Source organism: Sinohyriopsis cumingii, unplaced genomic scaffold (assembly GCF_028554795.1).
Source record: "Sinohyriopsis cumingii isolate HCF-2022 unplaced genomic scaffold, ASM2855479v2 utg000663l, whole genome shotgun sequence".
In the NCBI taxonomy this organism is placed as follows: domain Eukaryota; kingdom Metazoa; phylum Mollusca; class Bivalvia; order Unionida; family Unionidae; genus Sinohyriopsis; species Sinohyriopsis cumingii.
Window position 1 is genome coordinate 1150680 of NW_028315922.1, and position 24916 is coordinate 1175595.

General features: G+C 34.5%; 1 protein-coding gene across 1 annotated transcript in view; it reads right to left on the reverse strand.

Moving 5' to 3' along the window:
- Positions 1–1297: 1297 nt before the first annotated feature.
- Positions 1298–24916, reverse strand: part of LOC149773333 (GSK3B-interacting protein-like) — a 28985-nt gene continuing 5366 nt past the window's right edge. The window contains exons 2-3 of the mRNA XM_089946445.1: positions 15159–15351; positions 1298–7866 (exon numbers count right to left, since the gene is read on the reverse strand). Of these exons, the coding sequence (XP_089802571.1) occupies positions 15163–15351 (189 nt within the window). The 3' untranslated portion in view covers positions 1298–7866; positions 15159–15162. The remainder of the gene's footprint in view (positions 7867–15158; positions 15352–24916) is intronic.

Below are 24916 nucleotides of genomic sequence, written 5' to 3' on the forward strand. Positions count from 1 at the left end.
ATTTTTCAAGGCAAAACAAAGAAACTAGTAACATATACAATAGAAAAGAAAGATCACCAATATCAGTTTTGTTTATTGTGACTGAACAGCTCCAACAACTAGTGAATAGTAATCGGATCAGCACCGCCCATCTCCTTGTCAACTAATGGAATTCTACTGGTCATTTACTTGTAACATTTTTACACATCTATTAACAAGGCTCCAAAGATATTTTTCAGGCACATGTTCAGGGCAAGTGACTAGAAAACTCTCTTGCCTTGACTCAAATCCCACTTTCCCAAACTTGCATTTGTTTTATATTTTGAAACAATGTAACCAACCCATTGCTTTAATTTATTAAATACAAAACTATTTTTATTGAATTGTATTTTCTTTTTATTTGTCTTGCTAGACAGTTTACAATGTATTTAGCAAAAATTATGTGATTCTGTGTACTAATATTTTGATTTCATTTAAAGCATTGTTTTCTCCACATTCATCCAGTATTAGTACAAAATTAGTTTATGCCTTACAGTGTACTTCATCGACATTTGTGTGTGATTTAGTCAAATTTTGATTAAATTACATTTAAAGCAATGTTTATTTAGGAACTTGACTCTACCAATACTCAGTATCAAAATACTTCAAAACTACACTTTACTACAGCAACAATTTTTGTATAAACCTTTATTTACTTAAGTCTGAATCCAGTTTACTTATAGTTCTCTTTCCATATTTATATTTAAATCAGATTTACTTTCATGGTTTAAAAATAAAAGCTTTTGTTTCATAATTTCATAGCACAGTAAGATGGTCACACAATTACAGAAGACATCCATCCCACATATCAACAGAATTAGCAGCAAGTAACTAATGGATTAAAATAAATTAATGACTAACATTACTGTTAATTACAAGTGAAAAGTCAAGTCATGGACATATTGTCAAAAAATTCATACAAGTACTGGACAATGTATTTAACCACCATGAAACAACAAGAAACTAATTATTACTAATGAAGGGCATGAGCTCTAATTGCAGATAATCAACTAAAAGCATGGAACACATAGTACTGGTCCATTTTCTTGGCCAGCATGCACAAGTTTAGCACTTTATATAGAAATGTGGCAACAGTCTTCATAATCGTTGTAAACGGGGGGAGAATTGTCCCTCCAAATTTGGTTTTCGTTATCTAGGGGTTGACCGCCCTTGATGTTATTGCCCGGTTCGAGTAAATATAAATATAAGTGGTGAAACTTATAAGTGAAATAGATAGAGATCTGAGCAGGTATATAGAACAAACCAACACGAGCCCCCGTACATGTAAACAAACAATTTAATCAATTACATACAAACACTGTGAAAATACATTAAATCAGGAATGTACTCTGCTTTTAGAAATTTAACTTTCACCGAAATACAAAGAAAACGCAAATAGATTTAAATAAAATAGCCGATCTGTTTACTGATAGATATAGTTCATCATAGGATCGAGTGAACAATCGAAGTCAACGTCTTGTACGATTACATAACCTGCTCATCCTCAGTTTGTCTTGCTTCCTCTTAGCTGTTCAGACCCTTGGGTCTCAGGATGATACTTTCCACCATCCGTCTCAGGATACTCTCAGAATACGTTTCAGAAATTAATACGTCACAGGATTGTGTCACAGGATTATACATCTCACTGCACTTCTCTCTATACTTCTCAGTATACGTCTTAGAGTAACATCACATCATACGTCCCAGAATAATATGTCTCGTACGTCTCAGGATAACACGTCTCAGGATTATACGTCTCATACATCTCAGGAGCTATTTTCCCCCTTTGCTTTCAACGTTCCTCCCTCTAATCGGCAAATTAGTTCGTCGCTTCCTTTCGACAATAGTCCCCTTTGGACAACAGTTCTTTTTACGAGGAATTTCTTGCAAATTCCAAGGAGTCCTACTTTTTGGGTTTCCTCTTATACGAAAAGCTTAGACTGATTAGAATTTCCGATGTGGCGACTTTAAAAATCTAGAGAATTTTGTGTGGGAAACACGCCCCTTATTTAACGTAACCAATCAGAATCAAACATCTCTGCCGCCTTTTTCCAGAGGCGCCAAAGTCAGGGTCAGCTTGACCTGGTAGTTTGAGTAACAGAGTTTTTGCGATCTCTCAAGTGTGACAGCTTTACCATGAAAATGAAGTTTTCCGCGTCCCTAATAGTTCGCCTGGCTACTGTATAAACAAATGCTTAATTAGGAACAAAATTCTCCCTCTAAAGGACATTACCATACACGGAAATATGGCGATATGATATGCGCCTGTCTCAATAAATCTAATTAATGGTTCTCTGGTCTCAACTAATGTATTCTCGTTAGATCACCAGAAATTTGCCACTTTACAATGGTTGTTGTTGTTGTGATAGGGTTTGACACCATTTTTCAGCACAAGACAGGCTACACATGGTGGTCAGTATAAATGGTGGAGGAAGAACCCGGGAAAACCCTGGAAAGAGCCACTAATCCACGAGAAGCTACCGCAAAGCCTTCTCATGCAGACGTGAGATGGCAGTGATCCTTAACGGTGAGCACGTTAGACCAGTCGGCCAATCAGGGCCCCTTCTTCATAATGGTCTGGGATATATGAATGGAGTCAGTGTCACAGCAAGGGGGAAGCTGAACATTAATATTTTATCAGGAATTTAAAAATAAACAAGCCATACTTGGTCACTCAAGGTTTTTTGAAAATTTGATCATTACAGGGCTGTTTTCTTTAACAACCCTAATTAGTAACTCCATAGAATCCAAGAGGCCCTGGGCAACAGGCTGTCTGATTTTTGGAACCCTGTTTCCCCATATATAAATTAAGCAATACCAATCTTTTTCTTCTTCTTACAACAGATTTAATTTTTTATTTTATTTATCTTTTTTATTTTTATTTTGGATAATAAGAAAAAGACTGCAACCGATACAACATGGATAACATTGTGATTATGTCATCCCAACCTTTGTGAAAGACAGCAAGTGGGACAAACTTTTAACAATGCAAATTAAACAAAATCAAAACTTAAAGTAAACACTTTTTACAAGTAGTATATAAATATTTACTCAGGACAATGAAAAAAGGAAAACTCACTTCGTTTCTGGTGAGAAATAAAGACAAAGCACAAGATATGCATCAAATTACATATTTTGCATGCCATCAATTAGCTCATGGTATTTTTTTAAACTGATTCTCACTGTAATTCTTTCCAATTTAATTATACAGTAACTGTTTCTATTTTTAGTTATCATTTAACTGCTGAAAGATATTTTTATTTAAATCAAATTATGTAGTGAGTCACACTTAAAATGAAATTCACTAAACACTATATGGGACTGTAAGAACTTAAATGAGCTCGTGTTGCTAATTTAGTGCAGATTTGTGTACAGGTACATTGTGGATTGCTTGTTTTTAATGACCAAAAAGTATAGCCTCAAAGTGCCACTGACCACAAAAAAAATTACTGGTTATTGATGAAATTGTGATGAAGAAAAAACATTGGAATAAGTAAAGCATTTAATATATCACTGCTTGATTATTTTTCAAATGACTGGTTGCAAATGAACAAAAATAATGGGTATTTTGGGAGTTTTAAAAGAGACATTATGTTTACTGCAAATCTTTAATTTTCATCCACAGTTCCACGTCACATCAATACACTGAGCAGGAGATGTCAAGAAAATGTAAATTGTGTCCCATCCTAACACATATTTCTGGTCTAAGAATTCATGCATACAATTGTAAAAATTGATTTTCTTCAATACACATATAAAATATGAACTTCTTTTTAAAAAAAGGAAGGGACTGTTGGAGGCTTAAGACAGAAAAAAGAGCCTCATATCTGACAAATTACTCTATAGAGGTTTTCTTTGATCAAAGTGTGACATGAGCACCTGTATGAGACCATTATCAGTACCCCACATATCTGGCAAATTACTCTTTGGAGGTGTTCTTTGGTCAAAGTGTGACATGAGCACCTGAGTGTACAAGACTATATCAGTACCACACATATCTGACAAATTGCAAATAATCTAATAAATTCTCTCTCTACAGTTATAACATGTCCCTTGAAGTCAACTGCAGTGAATGAAGAAATGAAGATACAGACCCTCATATGCAGTTGACTTAATTATATAGTAAAACCTGTCAATAGCAGCCACCCATGGAAAAAGGCAAGTACACAAGTGACACCCGCACAGTGGTTTGCCTTTTAAAATTGGTTTTTGAATAAATACCATGCACCAAATAACATTGTTACCACCATTATATTATCAAGGTTGTTTTATGTGCACTATTCATCAAAGTTGTAAAATATGTTCACTGCCAAATTTACGTTCCAAACAAGATTACTGTATTCTGCTCCCCTCAACACCTCATATCATTAAAAACTAAACCAACATAGACTTAAATGACAAAACAAATCTCTGCTTGGCTAATTAGTACAATTTTGACTGGAAATAGCTGTTCATGCTTCAAAACAAACAAAAAGCAATCTGAATTGGCCAGCTGCTCAGCGTAACTAAATCAAAAGACAGCTGGCTTATGTGAGAAACCTGTGATGAACAAGAAATCAAACAAAGCAGTATATAACTATTCTTTGTGACCCATGAATTAAAACTTCACCTGCCTTTACAGACAAGCTTTAGATACTGAAAGACCTCTGCTACAAATGAAAAGATAACTTGTATGTCCTGACAAAGATGAACATTTTTCTTCAGAAACAGGATTAGTTCAGACACAAATAAATGAAGATATCAAATGATACCTGTCACTTTTCCATCTCTGCCACAATACAATTACTTTTCCCAGCATCAAGAAAATGCAATTCTATGACCCTCTACCCTAATGATAAAAAATGCCTTGCAGTCAAATTTGACATATTGATGCCTTTGAGCTACATTGTCATTGTGACAGTAGTATAAAGTATAAGATATGAAATGTCTGCACATCAATTCACATTATATTCCTTTATCTACACAATACATTCCTCATGATGCAAAACTTTAGTCAGAATAGAACGAGCAGTCACTACAGATATGTAACTGAATGCTTAAGACTGGGAGAAACCAGTTTGGTTTGGAAACACCTGGCCCCTGGCACAGAGGCAGGTAAATGCTACATACAAGGCATTTATATAGGAAATTTGAAGCAGGGCGGAGAAGATTAGAATAGTCATTGTGAACAGGAAGCTGCTAAGTAAATATGACCATTAGGACAGGTTTGACTGTACTTGTAATCATATGCACTGGTAATGGCACAAGTAAATACAGGACTTTTCCTCATCTACAGATAGGTGCCATGTGGAAGTGGCTGCTACAGCTGGTTTGACTTTAGTTCAACACGTTTCTTTTTCTACAATGGTAAGCACTGTATCAATTTTTTTTAGAACATTCAAAAAGTCGTAAATTCAAGGTATGTAAACTGTATGTAATGCCAGAATATCTGCTTAGCTTGAAAAGTATGTGTTGTACTGGAGCTCTCAAAATACATACAAATATAAAACTGACCAAGTAAACAATTGTTTTGCAAAAATTTATAATAGAATTTTATGTAGTTTTATATTTTTCACCAAAACATTAATAAATAATTTAATAATTAAATAATGTAATATGATGCAATGCAATTAAAATTTTTTTCTTTTTTTGGCAACTTATACATACAATTCTGTAAAAAATATATATTTTTTGGCAAATTTATATATATAATAACAACTAAAGGTGATGTAATCAACATACTGTTCTGTAAACAATGTCATACTTTTTGCTATGAACTCAGGTAGACACTGCACATAATTTTGAAGCATTTATTATACTGTCTGTAATTTTGTATAGATTTGTATTAAATTATTTTTCAGGTGTATGAATAATAACAGATAAAAATATGGATACCTCTTTTTCTTAAGAATCTACAATTTGCAGACATTTCATGACAAAATGATTAAAAATATTGTGGGGTGAATAACAGATTTTTATGCATTGATATGAGGATACAATAAATGACAGACAATACAGTACCATATGCAAGTTTCTGCTTTTAAATACTATTGAAAATAATACAGGACTTGAACAATCTATAAACTTCCACTCAATCAGTGAGGCAAATACTATTAAAATATTTGATTTTGCCTAGAATAAACTCTTCTTCAACCATCCATAATTATAGAAGCATTAAAAGTTTACAATGTTAATGTCTTAAACTGGATCACTGAAAGGTTGTTTCCAGAACTTATTGCTGTGACCCTTAAAACACTAGTTGTAAGTAATTACAAAGTGAGACCAGTCTGTTTTTCTGCTAGCAGACATTTTAACAGAGTTGAAAATTTGAGATTGAAGCACTTATATGAGCTTGATCAAAAACAAAAATTAAAAAGAAACTTTCAGAAAAAAGTATGAACTTTCAATGACAAAATATGGCCAGATTCTCAATAGAACACTGGTGGGTCATGAATTGGGCAAGTGATCAAAACGCTCACTCATTTTCACTTGCCTCTTTGAGTTGGGCAAGAGAATTTTCAACTCATGAAAGGTATCACAGCCTGTAGGAATAATATCCAAGTCCAAGAAACCAATAAGCATTGTTAACATCTATGAAATGTTATGAAATTATGATCTGGGCCCTCCCAACTACCTGGAACAAATCTTAATAAAAAGTGATATATCATACAAACTTTTTGGCATTTTCAGATCTGAATATTAGAAATGCAAAAATATGCATTGCAAGAAGAGAAATACTCAGCAATTGCCCGAATCATGCACAAAAGTAAAATCGAACATAAGACAATACATGATTTCCAACTGTACACTGGAGTAAATCACATTACATTTCTGCCTTCATTTTCCTTTCTCTTATTGCTTTACCTTCTAAAAATTAATAGCAAAAGTCAGGGTTGTTTCAGAATGTGTATCTTTATTCTAACACCATTTAAAATCTGCTGTTTGAGTTACTATCACAAATTACTGGTAAAGAACATATACAAATTACGAATCACAAACAGCAAGATAACATTCTTGTGTCAAAAGTCCCTATAAATCACATAACAGGATGATACTATCCATGTCAAAAGTCCCTATAAATAAAAAAATAGGATGATACCATCTTTGTGTCAAATGTCCATAAAAACCACATAATGGGATGATAATATCCTTGTGATAAAAGCCAGTACAAATCACATAATGGGATGACAACACCTTTGTGACAAAAGTCCCTATAAATCATATAACAACATAACAGGATGATAACATCATTGTGACAAAAGTCCTACAAACCACAAAATGGGATGATAACATCCTTGTGACAAAAGTCTGTACAAATCACATAACAGGATGATGAAATTCTTGTGTCAAAAGTCCCTATAAATCACATTACAGCATCATGGCATCATTTTGTCAGAAGTCCCTACAAATCACTTAACAGGATCATGACATACTTGTGCATAAAGTCCCTACAAAATATCATCAAAATACCCTGCATAATTCACAAAGGCTAGCTTAAATATGTAAAGTTTTCATTTGAAATTTGTCACCTCCTTTCCTGTGTCTATGTTGAATTGGCAATGAAACTAATGAACAAACAAGAAATAAGTTTATTGCTAAAGTAATCATAATAATTATGCTTGACTGAATAATGCTAACAAAGGATTATTTTTTTAACTGAAAATTAATAATTACAATAATAAATCACAATATATGAACAAAGGCACTTTCAGTTGTTATGTAAATACAAGAAAAATTAATTATTGCTATTAAAAATTCGAAATGCATCTAGAACAAGCACAGATAGGACTGAGACAATTCACTTCTGTGAATTCTGGAATTGCCATTAGTTGAACAGATCCTGATACATTCCTTGTCCTGCAACTTTAGCTGAAAAACAGAAAAGATTAAATTGATTGAATATTGTATATGGGAAATAAACATCAGTGAAAACTAGGTTACTGAGAAAAGAAATGTGGCATATATGGAGAAGACTATATATTCTGTATTTAATGATTTGATTAGAATTACAATTACTACAACTATAAAAGTTTTGTCAAGCACATGTCCTTCCACCGTAGCCAAAATGCAAAACTTACAGTAACTAGAAGTAAGATGGATCAATAAGAGTGACTGAATATTACCAACTGTAATATAAAAGGGGGGGGGGGGTAACAAAGGGCAACAAATTTCATTATTTACCTTATTTACTTAGAAATATAGAGCAAGCAAAATGTTGTAAGAATTTTAATAATTCAATGACAACTAACCACTGGCCTTCTTCTATCAACTTTATTCAGTACTGTGCAAATTTAAACTTTAAACATGGCAATTTTAGGGAGATGGATTTTACTATTATGCAGTTTATATCTGTGTCCATTCAAATACTCCTGCAAGACAATCGATACCAGCTAAAGAAATGATGTAAGCCTTCAACATAAAAATATTTATCCAGATCCATGTCTGTATAATCAGTGGTCCAGATGATAGAATTTTTGGACAGAAAGTAGAAACGTGAATGGAAGTGGATCTACAGAGGATTAAATGGGTATGATAATCATATGCAACTGTATATTTATTTGTAATTAAATTAATATTATGGTTTTATAGACATCTCACCTTTTTTGAGAGCACAGAAAGAACCAATAAAAATATTATTAAACTAACTACTTCATACCTAACATATATCTACTCAAATTATCCATATTGGAATGATAACATTGGTGTAATGGATGGTCATTTCAAATGTGGTCTTGTGAACACAAGCGTCAAAGGGCTCTGATCAATGTAAACTCTACAGACATGGCTTCTATTCACACAAGCTGACATGTGATTAACTTTTGTCACCTGCTAAGTCACCAATGATCTATCATTAATGGTTAATAACAATGACTTGGACTATATACTGCCTTGGACTTGACCCTATGTCTATAATCATGCTTCATTAGCATGGTATATCAATATGACAAACAACATATTGTCACAGTGACAATCAGCAACAACTGGGTGTGCAAATACCATAAAGGTAGTGAACATTCAAAATAATATCTTAATGATATAAGTTCATGTTAATTGAATTTTGAAAGTGGTTGGGATGTAGTTACATTGGCACCTTCCTAACGCAGACTGGTCAACTTGATCCAAAACTAATGCATGCAGTATGCAAATTCATCATGTCAGATCTGTTTGTAACACCCAGTGAGATACCATGCCTTGAAAATTTACAATCATTCTGGTGTTATTCTCTCTCTCTCTCTGGAAAAATTACCAATAATGTTTACTAAGCTCAAACTTTCAATGACACCTTGCATTTTCCTTTTGTGTCTTACAAATGCTTGCAAAAGTAAAATGGGAGATTATGGATCTGTCTGAAACACTGGTGTATTAGTACTTTGAAACTGTCATAAATTATCCGGCATCAGTAACATTCAGTCATTTCACAAAGTTTCCTACTATTATCATCATCATCACCGTAACTTCATATTGAGATAAGCACCATATATAATGATTAAACCACCAGAGATTTAGGTACTGCATATAAAGACAACCACCAAATATAAAGGAAAAGTAGTTGAGTTCCAAATATAAAGAATCATACACCGAATATAATGGAGAAAGCAACACATACATTGAGGAAACCAGTGCAAATAATGTCAAAGCTACTGCATATATTAGGCAAACCAATGCATATATTGATAAAATCACCACACGGAAATGATGAACTACCCAATATAATAATGACAAATGACATAAGACAGTCATGGCATTCCATAAGGATGTGTAATAAACAACTGGAAGCCAGCTTAGATTCTATACAATTTGGCTTACTGCATTTTACTGTTACAGTGACATGATTTCAGTGGATGTTCTATAGAAATAAAAAATTATCTTCAAAACAGAGAACTGTGTCAATTTCAGATCCCAGCTTAGGGAAGGTGTCATTTATATTACATGAAGCCATCTGACTTGGAGTACTGCATTTAAAAGAAACAAAAAACAATTACAGCCCAGTATTGAACTTCAAAGTTTGATAACTGTAACTAAACAGAGTTAAATTTATTATAGTTGGGAAAGTTACAAATCTCTTTATATCTCTCTTTGTCTGTGGTATAATTAATTTGCAATCTGAGATGTTCAAGAATTTTATTTTCCAACAAAAAAAGTCGAAACATACTACACAATCAATTATAGTCTGCATATTCTTGTTTGGTCTAAAATTATGCAATATTCAAGACTCCAGATAGGCTGCAGTATCTCTTTCTCTCTATCTCTTTGGTGTTATCTGGGTTATACTGTGGGTCATTGTCAACACTTAAATTTTACTTTGTTATAATTTGGTCACATTTGTTACACAAAGAAAAATATAACATGCCTTGTGGAAGGACAAACCATGGTAGCTGACACTGCCAACTATTTCCAATTGGCCCTGTACTAAATAACACTAATGGTCTGCCTGACACACTGGGATAACAAGAGAAGGTCTGACTGACCCACTGGGATAACAATGACGATCTGACTGACCCACTGGGATAACAAGAGATTTTATGGCAGGCCCTGCAGTTTGAGGGACCATTGTGACCTGAAATTGCAACTCACAAGTCTGCTCTTAATTTAATTCAAATGTTGCCCTATCATAAACACCAAAAGAAACCAAATGCATGTTATATCATCAGTACTTTTTGATTCTGCAAATGTAAAAACACAACCATTCTAGTCCCATATCCTGGATTGTTTCATGTACCTTTTATCCTAAGTTTAAGTGAAAATATGTGCAATCATGCTGTTATCTTGGTCAATTTTGCATCCAGGTCTCCATCTCTGTCCCTCACTCTTTCAAAAGAATTTGAGGATTTGGTAAATTTTATTATCAGTTTACATTCAGCTGCTAATCAAATTAATAGATTTTATATTCTATTCATGAAGCTGAAACTGTACTCACCCATTCAGTTAGCCCCTAACTTTAGTCCTCTTTTGCAAATCATTTGCTCCTTTTCTTGGTTACTCTTGTTATTTCATTTGACATCTTTTCTCCAATTATGGTTAGTTTAAAATACATGAACTGGAATTCACTTTTAACTTTAACTTGTTATCATGCAGCATGTTTTTTTCAGTTACTACTCACCACCAACTCTATCACTCACCCTCCTTGTGTAAATATATCAATATACAAGTAGCTAAGAAAATCGTTGCCAACAAAAAAGAGAACTTAATGTAGATCTGCTTTAGATAGACTTGCTTATGAAGAAAACATGTTTTACCAACACTTGTTTATCAACAGAACCACACTTTCCTAAGGGAATCTGGTCAATGGATTTTTTTTAAAAACAGTAGCTATATATGAAATTTTATCACACAATGTACAGTATTATTGATCTAGTTTTCTTTGGGGGACAAATTGCCCATATAATGACAATACATGTATGGATCTACATTTCTTCAGCAGATGTGGGCATAGTCTTATATTGTCCCTCTCTCTATCTTTCTCTCTCTCTCATAAAAGAACTTGATGATTTGACACATTGTATTTTCATCTGACATTTAGCAGATAATGAAATCACAAGTTCCTGGCATTCTATATTTTGTGATCTTGAGACAACATGGACATAAATGTTAAGACCTAGATCTTCAATCCATATAATTCACTCTTTATTTCTTTTTCTGTTATTCTAATGGTTGAATTTTACATTTTTTTCCACTTGCGGTCAAATGAAAACAATGAACATCTATTTTTACATGTAATTTGGCATCCTACAACCCAGTTTTCAGTGATCTCTCTTTCTCTCCCTTTTTTATACATAATTAATACATTGATTACCAAGATATTTATTAAACAATTAATTATACTTTTTATCAGGCTTCTGTCATTATGTATTCAAATTTTACACATGACTAGGAAGCTTCAGTTTCAGCAGGTATGTAAAAGATTTTTGTGACTTTTATTCTAAATCTATAAAACTTAACTAATAAAAGACTTGCATTTAGTATTCCTAATTAATTGATAATGAAGACACTGCCTATGGTTCTGGTAAAATGGGATTAAAAAAAAAAATTAAATTGAGATGTTTCATGCAATATATAGTCATACATGTGAAATGGCAAAACTGGCCTTTGTACACAGGTGACCTCTGTATACAAGTTCACCTTCTGAAATTGTTTTTTCAGCAAATACCATGCATTGAATATTAAGATCATTATTATTATTATTATCATTATCATTATTATTATTATTATTATTATCATCAAGATTGCTTTACATGGACTATTCAACAAAATCATAAAATACATATTTATGTTGTTCTCTCCCAAATTCATGTTCGACACAAAATTACTGTATCCTGCTTACTTTAACCCATCCTATAACTTAAATCATCACTAATTAAAATAATCACAAATCTTACTTAGTTTTTTCACCATGACAAAACAATTACTTCTTAACTGATTGAAAGCTTACTCATGACTGTAAAGCTGTGGAATGAGTCTTTCATCAGCCAGCTTATATATAGTTATGATTGGAAATTGCTGGTCAGTTTGAAGAAAAAAATATCAGAATTATTAAGTTGCTTAACTCAAAAGAGATTACATGACAGTCAGTTTATGTGAAAAGCCTGTGATGAATAAGGAAATCAAAAAAGAGTTGTATATGATTGTTCTTTGTGACTCATGAGGTGAAACTTTACCTGCCTTGAGTTTATGGAGAAGGTTTAAATACTGAATGACCTCGAACTTAATTGAAAAAGTTATGTAACTCATACATCTTCTCCGAGATGAACATTTTCCTTCAGAAACAGCTTTAATTCACAGGCAAACTACAGTGCTTTTCCCACCTTCCAGCAACCAAATTGCTGTGACCCTCCACCCCCATGAAAAAACACTGCCTAGCTTTAGAATTTAATATACTGACACTTTTCGATTCACATTATATACCTTTTTCTAAACAATGTCTTCCTCATAAAACAAACAATTTAGTTTGCATAGACTGAGCAGTTAATTGAGATGCATGACAGTGACTGCTTAATGCAGACAGAAACCACTGTTTGGTAAGGAAACACCTGGCTGCTGGTCACAGAAAACAAGTGACCATTACATACAGGACAGTTATATAAGAAATTTGCAAAGGGAATGGAGGGTATTATTAGAATGTCCATTGTGATAAAGTGACCCCTGACTAAAGATCACTGTCTGGACAGGATTGACTGTAGTACAAATATAGTTTGCACATCGTTGGCATTAAATTCATGCTATGAAAAATTTAAATTAGATGAATAAAAAGAAAATGCTTTTTAATTTATAAACCAAACAGTGTAGATAACTCGGTTTCCTACTGTGCTCTCCTTCCCTCTTACAATAGCACTCTTTAATGCACGCTTGCTGGAATCATAAACAGTAAATCATGCTGATTTTATTAACACTACAACAACTCTGCAGTGATCAGTGGATACAACTCTGCAAGAAAGCATCAAACTCTGCCAATCAGATGCAAGATAATCTCATTTATATGTATGGATCAAAGAAAGCATCAAACTCTGCCATTCAGATGCAAGACTATCTCATTAATATGTATGGATCAAAGAAAGCATCAAACTCTACCAATCTGATGCAAGATAATCTCATTTATATAACTGTATGGATCTTGCTGATTATCTAAATCATCTAAGATCTGTGTGGTATAAGCTCACATTTCAAGTCTTTAACAAAATCTGATCAACAATATGACTTACAAAGTGGTAACAAGTTCAGCCAATCAGATGCAAGATTACCTCATTAATATGTATGAGTCTTGATATTTGTCAAAATTATCCAAGATCTTAATGATATAAGCTAATACTCCAAGTCTGACCAAAATTGGATCAGAAATATTGTATGCTGAGTGGCAGCAAGATCATTTGATCACATGCAAGATCAATACATGTGGAACACACTTATCCAGTTCATCTGAGATTTTGATATTAAAATTCCATTCCATATTCTAAGCTTAATTGAATCTGATAAAAAAAATATGGACTCCATAGTGTTAACAAATATTTCATGATGGATGGACAACAGATGATGCACTATGCATAAAGGATGCAGTTACATACCATCAATTCACTCAGCCTTATGGCCTGGTAAACTAAAATTAGTGCCACAATATTGGGACTTTTCTACATTCATTACTATAATGTAAGTGACTGATTTATTTTGTTTGTGTCAGAAGTAAAAACACACATGGAAAAGTCATGAAATCAGCTCTTTGTCAATGACCCTTCTGTTTTCAAACCATTATCGAATGTGTGCTTTTCTGATGGCAACATATTTATCATTTTCTTTGCTTGTGGATGAGCCTGATTCTCGCAAGACTGGCAGACAGAATGCTGGTAATTATCTAATTCTGACAGACAAAACACTTAAGAATATGACTTTGATGTGGGCTGCAAAATTCAATTACCAGTATGTTGTTGAAGAATTCAATGAAAAAGTGAAAATAGTGTATAAATTCATTTTTTCTTTAAAAGTGCTGGTGTATTCTGCTGGCCCCCCTCAAAGAGAACCACACTGTGCTAATCAAAGATGAAACACAATTAAGCTAATTAAATAAATACATAAAACAAACTTTTAATCTCTTCTTTGATTAACTTTTGTTTCAACACAAAACAAAAAAATGGAAATGCAAAGCCACTGAGATCTTTCATAGTTGTTGTTGTTGTAGTGGGGTTTAATGCCATTTTTCAGCACAAGATAGGCTATACATGGTGGCCAGTAGAAATGGTAGAGGAAGACTGGCCCATGAGAAGCTACTGGCAAGCTTTCTCACATACCCATGTTAGCCAAATTTGAGACTCGAACCCACGGATACAGAGGTGAGATGGCAGTCATCCGGAATGGTGAGCACTTTTGACCACTTGGCCACTCTTTCATAGCTGTAATATCACAATCAGTTATTTCAGCAATAGCCATCTCATTAACAATTAAACTGGTCTTGCAACAGTATACATGTGATGCACTGAATTATTACAAAAGAAACAAAATGTCTAAAATTATCAGGATTCTATCTTTATTCGGGGAAAGAGTCCTGATTCCATCTCTCCTAATCCATGTGAGAACCCAGTGTTTTTTCTGTTTCAAAAATATGTGCAACTGTAGAAGATTATATGGTAAGCATGTGTCTGCCTATATCAATAACGATTTGATTTAATTTGTATTACCCAGCTATTCCAATGTGCTTTCATCTCCCTTTTGTGCATGTTGCTGCTGTAGACCCTGCAGTTTCACCATTAACGTTTCACTGAATGTGTTCCGATATCCTGGGCTTAGAGTATCAAGTAAGGCATAGATTGTCTCAAAAAAACATGATTCTGACAGTTTCTCTTCTATACTGTCATAGTTTCTACTGACAACCTGAAGAAAAAAATCAGTCACTGACAAACAGAATAAGAATCTTAAACTTAAATGTGTATTATTTTCATGTAATTTTCATGCATAGAAGATAATTTTGTTCTTAAGTACAAAAACTAAGTCATAACTTTTGAGATGTGAATGAGTACAAAAGATTCAAGAACCTAACAGAGAGGAGGACTTCAAAACATCTATGAGATCATCAATTTTAAATTCACTTGCGTCCACTACAATTGTGCTAAAAGCATCATTTTCTTCTAAGATATGTTTGAATTTTGCTTATACAAAAGAACCGGTCTTGAAAGACCATCTTTTATAGACCACCTCTCAAGACAGATGGTTGGTCACTCATAACAGGTCACAATGCTATATAATCAATAAATTTGTGTACTGAGAGTGTTGTCTCTCAAGACAGGTGGTCTCACATAGCAGTGGTCTTTGAAGACAGGTTTTACTGTATATGAGTGTACTGCAATATTAAAGTTTGAAAAGTCTGAAAATGGATAACTGTGTCACAAACATCGGTATCCCATCATCACGCATTTATTTTTGTGCAGTGAGATCCAAATAATTTGTGCCCAAATGACATATTATGATATAAATCTGAATTAGTGAATATAGTTTCAGTTGCTTTCTAATCAGAGTGGGAGAGATTCTATCATTTACTATGCCTTTTCATTCAAAATGCCTTGCTTTTAAATATCTCCTTTGCACTAAAGCTTCTACTGTTGAGTTAACTGTAATAATTTTTTTTTTAAATACAGACCACACTCCTTTAAAGATACATATTTCTGATTTAAATATTCACATGAATCACATCTATTTAATTTACTGGTGAATCCCTGAAAAAATAATCACCCCAAATTTAACATGCTATATTGATCTTTCTGCAAATGAAATGGCACCTATATTGTTACTAATTCCCTTTAATAATTCTGTCACGTATTAAACCATCTTTCAGGTTACTAAATCCAGGAAATTTTGCTAGGATTCTTAAATCTGTCAGAAACTTATCAAAGCTTTCTCAAGACATTTTTTTTAATCTGCTTTTGAAAACATGCTTCTCATAGGTCTCATGTTTCCTAGGGGAACAATATCATCAAATTTCTCTTACTATCTGATGCTCAACTTTGTCCTCCTCATCCTTTTCAAAGTAAAATGTATTGAATAGTTCCACTGCAGCTTCTCCCGCTAATGCTAGAAATGAAACACATTCCAGTTTCTCACTTTTCTGGTCTTTATCAGCAGTAGTGTATATATAGTTGTAACCAGCGTCTCCAGTTTTCAGCAACATTATCTTCTAATACTAAAGCCTTTGGTGCTGGAATCTGTTCCATATTTTACCATTCACTAGAGTGTTAAGCTTTTTAAACTTCTGACACCATGTACTGATTTCTTTAAGTCCATTTCAAAGACTAATGAGTTCAGATGTCTCAGAAATACTTAATTATGCATATTTGGAAGCATATTTTTGAACAGAGTCCTCTGTACACATGCAATATCTGGACAGCGAATTCAAAGGCTTACCAGCCCTCTTCAACCACCTGTTGATCAATTGATCATTTTAGCTGTGCTGATATTTACAGCGAGAGAATTCAGTGGCTGAAAGACACCCAGATGTATATTTTGTCATGGAAGAACATGACACCTATAGCTGGGCAGCAAGTTCAAAGAGCTGCTGAGTGGAGGGAAAATGTACTGATATTTACACTGACTGACCCTAAAGTGACAGTCTCAGTTGCACTTGCTGCAGGTGAATGTCTATGCTTGTTGAGGCTGTTGTTGTTTCGCCTTCCTGGCTCTCTTTGCAGTGAAGTTTATGTTTCTTGTTTCCTAGGTTTTCTGAATGCCCTGTCTGACAACAAGGCACCACTGTGACCAGGTGTTGTGGTAGTCAGCATAGCTCTTCCAGTCACTGATGTTGATGTTGGCCATCTTCATGTCCTTCTTGCATACATCTTTGTAATGCAGACATGGCTGTCCAGTCAGCCGTGCACCTTCTGCTAGCTCGCCATATAGCAAGTCCTTCGGAATGTGACCTGGGTCCATTCTCTTGACATGGCCTAGCCAGCGAAGGTGCCTCTCGCTAAGAATGGAATACATGCTGTTCATGTTAGTGCATTCCAGAACCTCTGTGAGCTCTTTGTCTTGCCACTGGATGAGCAGAATGCACTGCAGGCATCTCAGGTGGAAGCTGCTGAGTTTCCTCTTGTTGCTCGTATAAGTGGTATAAGCAGTTTGGTCTTCTCAGTGAGGTTGGGGTTGTTCCAGACAGTCTGGCTATAACTGCTGCTGCCTTGGAAATCCTGCCGTTCACCTCAGCATCAATGAAGAGCGAGCGGGATATGGTGGACCCAAGGTATGTGAAGTTCTTAACAACTTCAAGGCTGATACCCATCAGTGGCGATGGTGGGCGAGGAGTCTGCATCCTGTGCCATGACATTCATTTTTTTCAGACTGCTGGTCAGTCCAAACTCCTTACAGGCTTGGGAGAGGTGACATACCAGCTGCTGCAGTCCATCTTCCATGTGTGATGTCAAGGCTGCATTGTTGTTGAAAAGCAATTCACGGATGAGAACCTCTGTGACTCGAGACTTAGCACGGAGATGAGCAATGTTGAACAGCTTGCCATCAGCCCCGGTATGGCTGTACACTCCCTTGCTGCAATCCTCGAAGGTGTACTAAAGGAGCATGGAGAAGATGGCAAAGAGCATCGGTCCAAGGACACGGCCTTGCTTCACTTCACTGCTGACTAGGAAGGCCTATGATGTTGCACTACTGAAGCACACTGTGCTGTGCATGTTCTAATGGAACAACATGATGACAGCGTGCAGTTGTGGGGAGCAGCCGATCTTCTGCAGGAGCCTGAAGAGTCTGCTCCAATGACCAGGTCAAACACCTTCATCAGGTCTATGAAGGCGATGTAGAGGGGCATCTGCTGCTCATGAACTTCTCCTGCAGCTGGCATAGTGAGAAGATCATGTCTACAGTTGACCGGCCAGCTTGGAAGCCACACTGAGACTCTGGGTAGACACAGGTGACTAGGGTCTGCAAGTGCACCATGGGCAAAAGCCTTCCTTACAATGCTGAGGAGGGAGATGTCCCGGTAGTTGTTGCAGTCGATACGGTCTCCTGTTCTTGTACAAAGTGACGATGTTGGCGTCTTGCATGTCCTGGGGGATGTGTCCCTGTAGCCAGCAATGAAGAGAAGTTTGTGCAGGGGCTGGAGCAATGCTGATTTCCCACTCCTGAGGACTTCAGGCAGGATGCTGTCACTCCCAGGGGCCTTCCCACAAGTGAGGCAATTGATGGCTTTTCCTAGCTCTTCCAGGATTGGTGGTGTGTCTAGTTCCCCATGAGTGGCAGGATTGGGATGGCATCCAGGGCAGTGTTAGTGATGACGTTTTGGGTTGCATACAGCTCAAGATAGTGCTCAACCCATCTCTGCAGCTGTTTCTACTGGTCTGTGATAACTTTGCCTGTCTTGGACATGGTGGAGGGGGCCTGTCATCTTCTTTATACCCTTGTACATGCCTCTTGCATCCCCGGTGCAGCTGTCTGTATCCTGGCGCAAAGGTTAAGCCAATAGGTGTTGGCGCAGCAGTGGGCGGTCTGCTGGGCATTGTTCCTGGCATTCTTGAGGGCTTGTAGTGTACTAGGGTTAGGTGCAGCTTTGTATGACAGGGGGGCTTTCCTCTTTGCCTCAGTCACAGGCTCCATCTCCTCCCAGCTGGCCTCATACCAGTCAGTAATTCTGCAAGCCTTCTTCCCGTAGGCAGTGATGGCTGAATTGTACACAGCATACCAGAGGTGGGACCACTTGGAGTCGATGGTGTCGGGAGTAAGAGATACCATATATATACCATTAGATTAATCATGTGATCTGACTCGTGCATAAAATCATGGGACATTGACGACAATCTGGTTAATTGGTTTGTTACAGTGATATCAATTTTTAGAATTTTATTTGAGAACATGTGTTATGGCCATGTTTTAAAAATGTGAAATTCATGGTGCATTTATAAAATTGTGTACTTGCCAGCAGATCCAACACTTTCCCAAAATAAAATTATTGATGCAGAACCAGTAACTTATGGTCATCCAGTGTAAAGTGTATGTAAGACAAGCACATAATAGGTGGTGCCATACAGAAAAGAATACTGGCTGACTTGGACCATGGATGATTCTGCCAAAAATGCAGGCTGATATGGCTCAAATGCCAGGCTGATTCAGCCCACGTGAAATATTAAATGAAGAACAATGGAACACACTACCTGATTTATTTTAGTAGTTATTACCGTTTCTTGCATGTTGAAATTCAACTCTTGAATTAAATCAGAGAGTTATTAACACATTTAAAGCCAAAATCAGAACAAAATAGACAAAAGCTATCAAATTTGGATTTCTTAACCAAATTACCTTTACAATGTTTCAACAAACAACATACAAAGTTAACATTTCATAAACAGTAGGGCATATAAATTGACTCAATGCATCTATTGATATCTTAAGCAAATTGTGTTTTTTTCGCATTATATTTACAACTATAAAAACTGTATAATGAGTTATTGATGAGTAAAATGATAGTATAACGTACTTCACTGTTGTAAAATTTTTATCAAATGGTATCAATGAATTGATCTAGCAAACCAACTTATTTTCATTTTAGCCTTGAAACATTTGAAATGATTAATTTACAGCACACATTATTAAAGCACATATTAAATCCATTAAATATTGATTTCTCATTATATATTTTTGTATATTAATACATATATAATATTACATATATAATTCAATAACACAATATATAATTATAATTTAAAAACACAATCATGAAACCAATGATCACAAAGTTATTTCAAATCAGCATTATAGGTCGTGTTTTAGAAAGGTATCAAATTCAGTAAATTGGCAAATCATACTTAAAGTTATTTAATTATATCTGCGTTGATCAAAAGTGTTTTGCCAATTCATGATCAGGAAATGGTACTATTACTGTTTGTAGTTAAACTGATTAAGGATGAAATGACCAAATAAAGTAATAAATAAATGGTGATAATTTAAGTTAAGATGGTATACGAGTATAAACTCTCTGCCAACTGTAAACAGATAAGGAAGTCCCAGATAAGACTGATTTGACAGTGAAAGGTCTACACTGAGAACTGTATCTAAACCAGTCAGCTACTGATGTTACATGCCAGTATTTATACACTATATTAGTTTCTCAATTATGTACTGTTTGCATAAATAAAATTATTAAAAATAATATGCTAATTTTAAATCTTTGCTCATGTACAGTAACCAATTTCAATAATATGCATGCAGTTAAATTTAGCTAACATATTGAAAATCACTAACGGTGCTCATTGTTTTTGTATATACTGTAGAATTATTCAGTATAAACAAATATTCTATGTAATCTATTTTAAAAAAGGCATTAACATTCTCAGACAAATTAATATCAATGAGGAAAACAGTAACCAAAGCACACACACACACATATATATATGTTGATCAACAAATTCATACTACCCTATATTATATATATATATATATATATATATATATATATATATATATATATATATATATATCACACCACCATTATCACATGAACAACAGAGATTTTATTTCCTTAAATGCATGTTCTGACTGTTCAACGTACACTGGAAATAATAAGATATATAATATTTTACACAAATTTAAATCCTGGAAGAAAGTTTACTCATTTTAAATTAAATATAAATTGTTCTTTTAAAATTTATCACTAATTTTCTTTAACCAAAGTCTATTTAAACCTGATTATTGAATGCTCTGCACTTTAACTGTCATCAACAAACCTCCAGATGAAAATTATCTATCTCTATGGTCTTTTACAAAGGTGACCACGTACTAAATTTGGGTCATAAAAAGAGCACATTGAGGGGAATTGTCACAATATAGGGTAGTATGAAATTGTTGATCAACATGCGTAGCTTTCACTGTATCATCATAGTGTGCAACATTCAATCTAGATTGTACTGGATCATATGTATAGGTTCATTTCATCCAAAAATGTGTAGTATGTACTTTAACACTGATTTTCCTGTATGTACTTCTCAGGGTATCTAAATAATGACCTTCAAAAGGAATGTGGATGTATAAGAATCCAAATGTAGTAAATACTTGCCACTTAAAGGTATGCAGAAACCAAATTCTAAAATATGTCACCCATTACTGAAATAGATGGTGTTGAATGTGTACATGACCTGTGTAACTTCCATAATATTTAAAATGATCCAAATCAGCCAGGAATTTGGTCCAAAGGAGCTCATAGTTTGGGATGAATAAGCCTGGTCTGAATCAGCCTGCTAACAATAGGGTAAATCAGTACGTATTGTAAACAGTACCCGGAGTAGCTTCGCATTCTAGCCAATCAGGAAACATTTAACATTTTGTTCATTTTTATACAGACACAAACCTACCAATGGGAATGCGTGTGTGATTTGGACTTTTAACAGCTTTAACAATTTTTCAGTCATATCGCTATGATGTCTGCAGTGTGACAGTTTATAGTGATGTCTAGCACTGGGGCATCATGCTGCAGACATGTAGCATGATATCCCACCCAGTCACATTATCCTGACACCAGGCCGACCAGTCCTAACACTAACCTCTTAATGCTGAGCGCCAAGCGAGGCAGCTGTTAGTACCATTTTTTTTGCAAGTCTTTGGTATGACTCGGCCAAGGATCGAACCCACAACCTTCTGCATCCAAGGCAGATACTCTAACCACTAGGCCACTGATGGGAAGTGCACTATAATATAAATAGATTCTACTATTGTATAGTTTGTAGACATAAGATACAACCATTAATTTTGAAAGCTGGAATTTTCTTTCCTGACAGACCATTTGTTTTAATTTTTCTCAAGATCATATTTTAATCAGTTTTGGAGGGGTGTTGATATAAGTTTGTCTAAGTATACTTTCTTAAGATATGCAGACTCAAAAATGAATGGTCCGCCCATAATTTTTGATATGTCATGTCTATACTTGAATCCATGATGTATGTTTCCAATGTACATATTGATGTATGTTTAGACAGGCCAAACAAGAGTATGGGGGGGGGGATGTGCTAAGGTGTCATTATCTTGAGAGCAGTTCTACTGCTGATAAAAGAGTAGTTATTTATATCTGGTACATACAAAATGAAGCACACCAAAAACAAACAAAAAACACATTTAAAACAGTGAACCAGAATATTATATATACCAGTGTGTATCATTGATTGTATAGTCATAACTATGAAATTTAATACTAGCAATATAACAGATTAATTTGTACTTCTGAAATTTAATAGTAGTCATATAATATATTAATATGTACTTTCATTACTGCCGTCAAGTGGTGCAAATTGATAAGGAACTGAAAATAGTGAATTTTGGTGACAGTTTTGAAAATAAATGAATTTCATATTACATGTAATAGCGTGTATTACAATTTAAACATAAATTTAATGCTTAAGTTATTAATAATAAATACATATTAGTAATGATTTATTGATAATGCAGGGATGTATGAACTTTGTGAAAAGCAGTAAGTAAAATAGATTACAGTAAGTTTAGCTAACAAGAATTATGCATGGACAATTATTTAATGACCTAATAACAAAAAGACATGAAAGAATGGCTTTTCAAATCATTTCCATATTTATTTTGGTATTAGCGTCACAACAAAAGTTGTTTGCCCATGATTCGGAGTAGTTACATTTTACATATAGATTTCTGAAGGTGTCACACCTCTACCCTCCACAAATCTAATGTAAGGTTCTGATGACTTATGACAACTCTCTCATACACAGTTCAATCATACAGTTCTGATGACATCTCCAGATGCAACTGCGGTGAATAATATGACCATATTGGCATGTTTATTGTTGCACTCTGGGCATATGTATGTGCTATTTCAAAATATGAATTGATGACACTGGCATTTATCTTCTGTAAGTTGACTATGTTCTTTAGTGAATCAGTATAGATGGCTGAATTACTATGGCACATGGAAATAGGAATGTAGAAATGATACCATTTAGTACTCCGATTGTTGTAAATGGTACCATAGTAGGTGTACTGATACGTCTCAAATAGAACTTAAATCTTGATCTTTAAAATCACTAAAATTCCTCTGCAAATCTGCATATGAAGATTATGAGTATAATGCACCACCATTTTCATTACGTTTTTACTTTATTATAATTAGTATGATGCTCACATGATTAGTGGGTTTAAATACATATAATATTGTATTGAACTTCAATAATTGCCAATGGCTACTGATTATATAATCTTTACCTCACTGCATGAAAGCAAGATTGAATGCTGGCTGATTTCTAAAGGTTGAATTTATGTGATTAGCAGAAGACAGTTAAAATAATAATAGATTTATCATACATTCATTTCTTTAACTATATCGGAGACACACTTTTTGGCATGTAAGTTTTATTGGACACTATTTGTAAAGAGTACTATAAAGATGATAAAGGTTAATTTTCATAAATCTAACAATGTGATATCATAATCCAACATGAGAGAGAGAGTTACAAATATACAAGAAAACACAACGGAAAGTGATATCCATGGATTCTACTGGAGAATGCTTAATAATTCTAGGCAGAATTGAAATTTAATACAAATGATACTATCATACAGGTTAGAGAACTCTGAATTTGTATTTCTACTGAGATTCAAACCCAGGTCCACTAGTAATGGCACTCAGTGTCTTCAGTTTCATTGATAAAACTTGGGATGTTTTTATCTCTGTTGTTGCTATATTTAATTTTATGTGATCTCTGAGTGGGTACATCAGAGTTGCCTTACTTAAACAGTAATTTTGAAACACACACACACACACACACACACACACACACACACACACACACATATATATATATATATATATTTATATATATATATATATATATATATATATATATATATATATATATATATATATATATATCAGGGCTTGAATTTAACACAAATTTCTTTGTAACCAGAAGGACTAGTGTATTGAGAAATTTACTAGTCCTGCCATATCTTTACTAGTCCTGTTCACAAAACAATGTCACACAGCTTTCATATACGTTTATCGATTCAGCTTTAAAGTTCGAACAACCCGCAACAAAACTGGATGTTTTCTGTGTGTTTGTTTTTGCAAATTGCGTACACCAGTTACACCACAGAACCTTCCTTTCCTCGTCATAATTCAGCCATTCCCTGTCTTTTGTCCATTTCTTCTGAAATTTTCCATTAGGCTTTAACCTATCATAAGAATTATTCCTCCTCATTCTCATTCAACTTTTGCTTTTTTCTGGTGCCTGAACACCTATATCAAATGCCACATTTTGCCAGTCTTATAAGGAGGGAATTGTGTCTTGATATGAAATACAAGATGTTATAGTATAGCTGATGCAAATTACTTAAAACAAAAAAAGGAATGACACATTGTCTTTTATATAAGAAAGTCGGAGCAAGAAAAACATTTCAAAACACGTGTCTTTGCCCCCTCCCACACTTAAATGGCCTC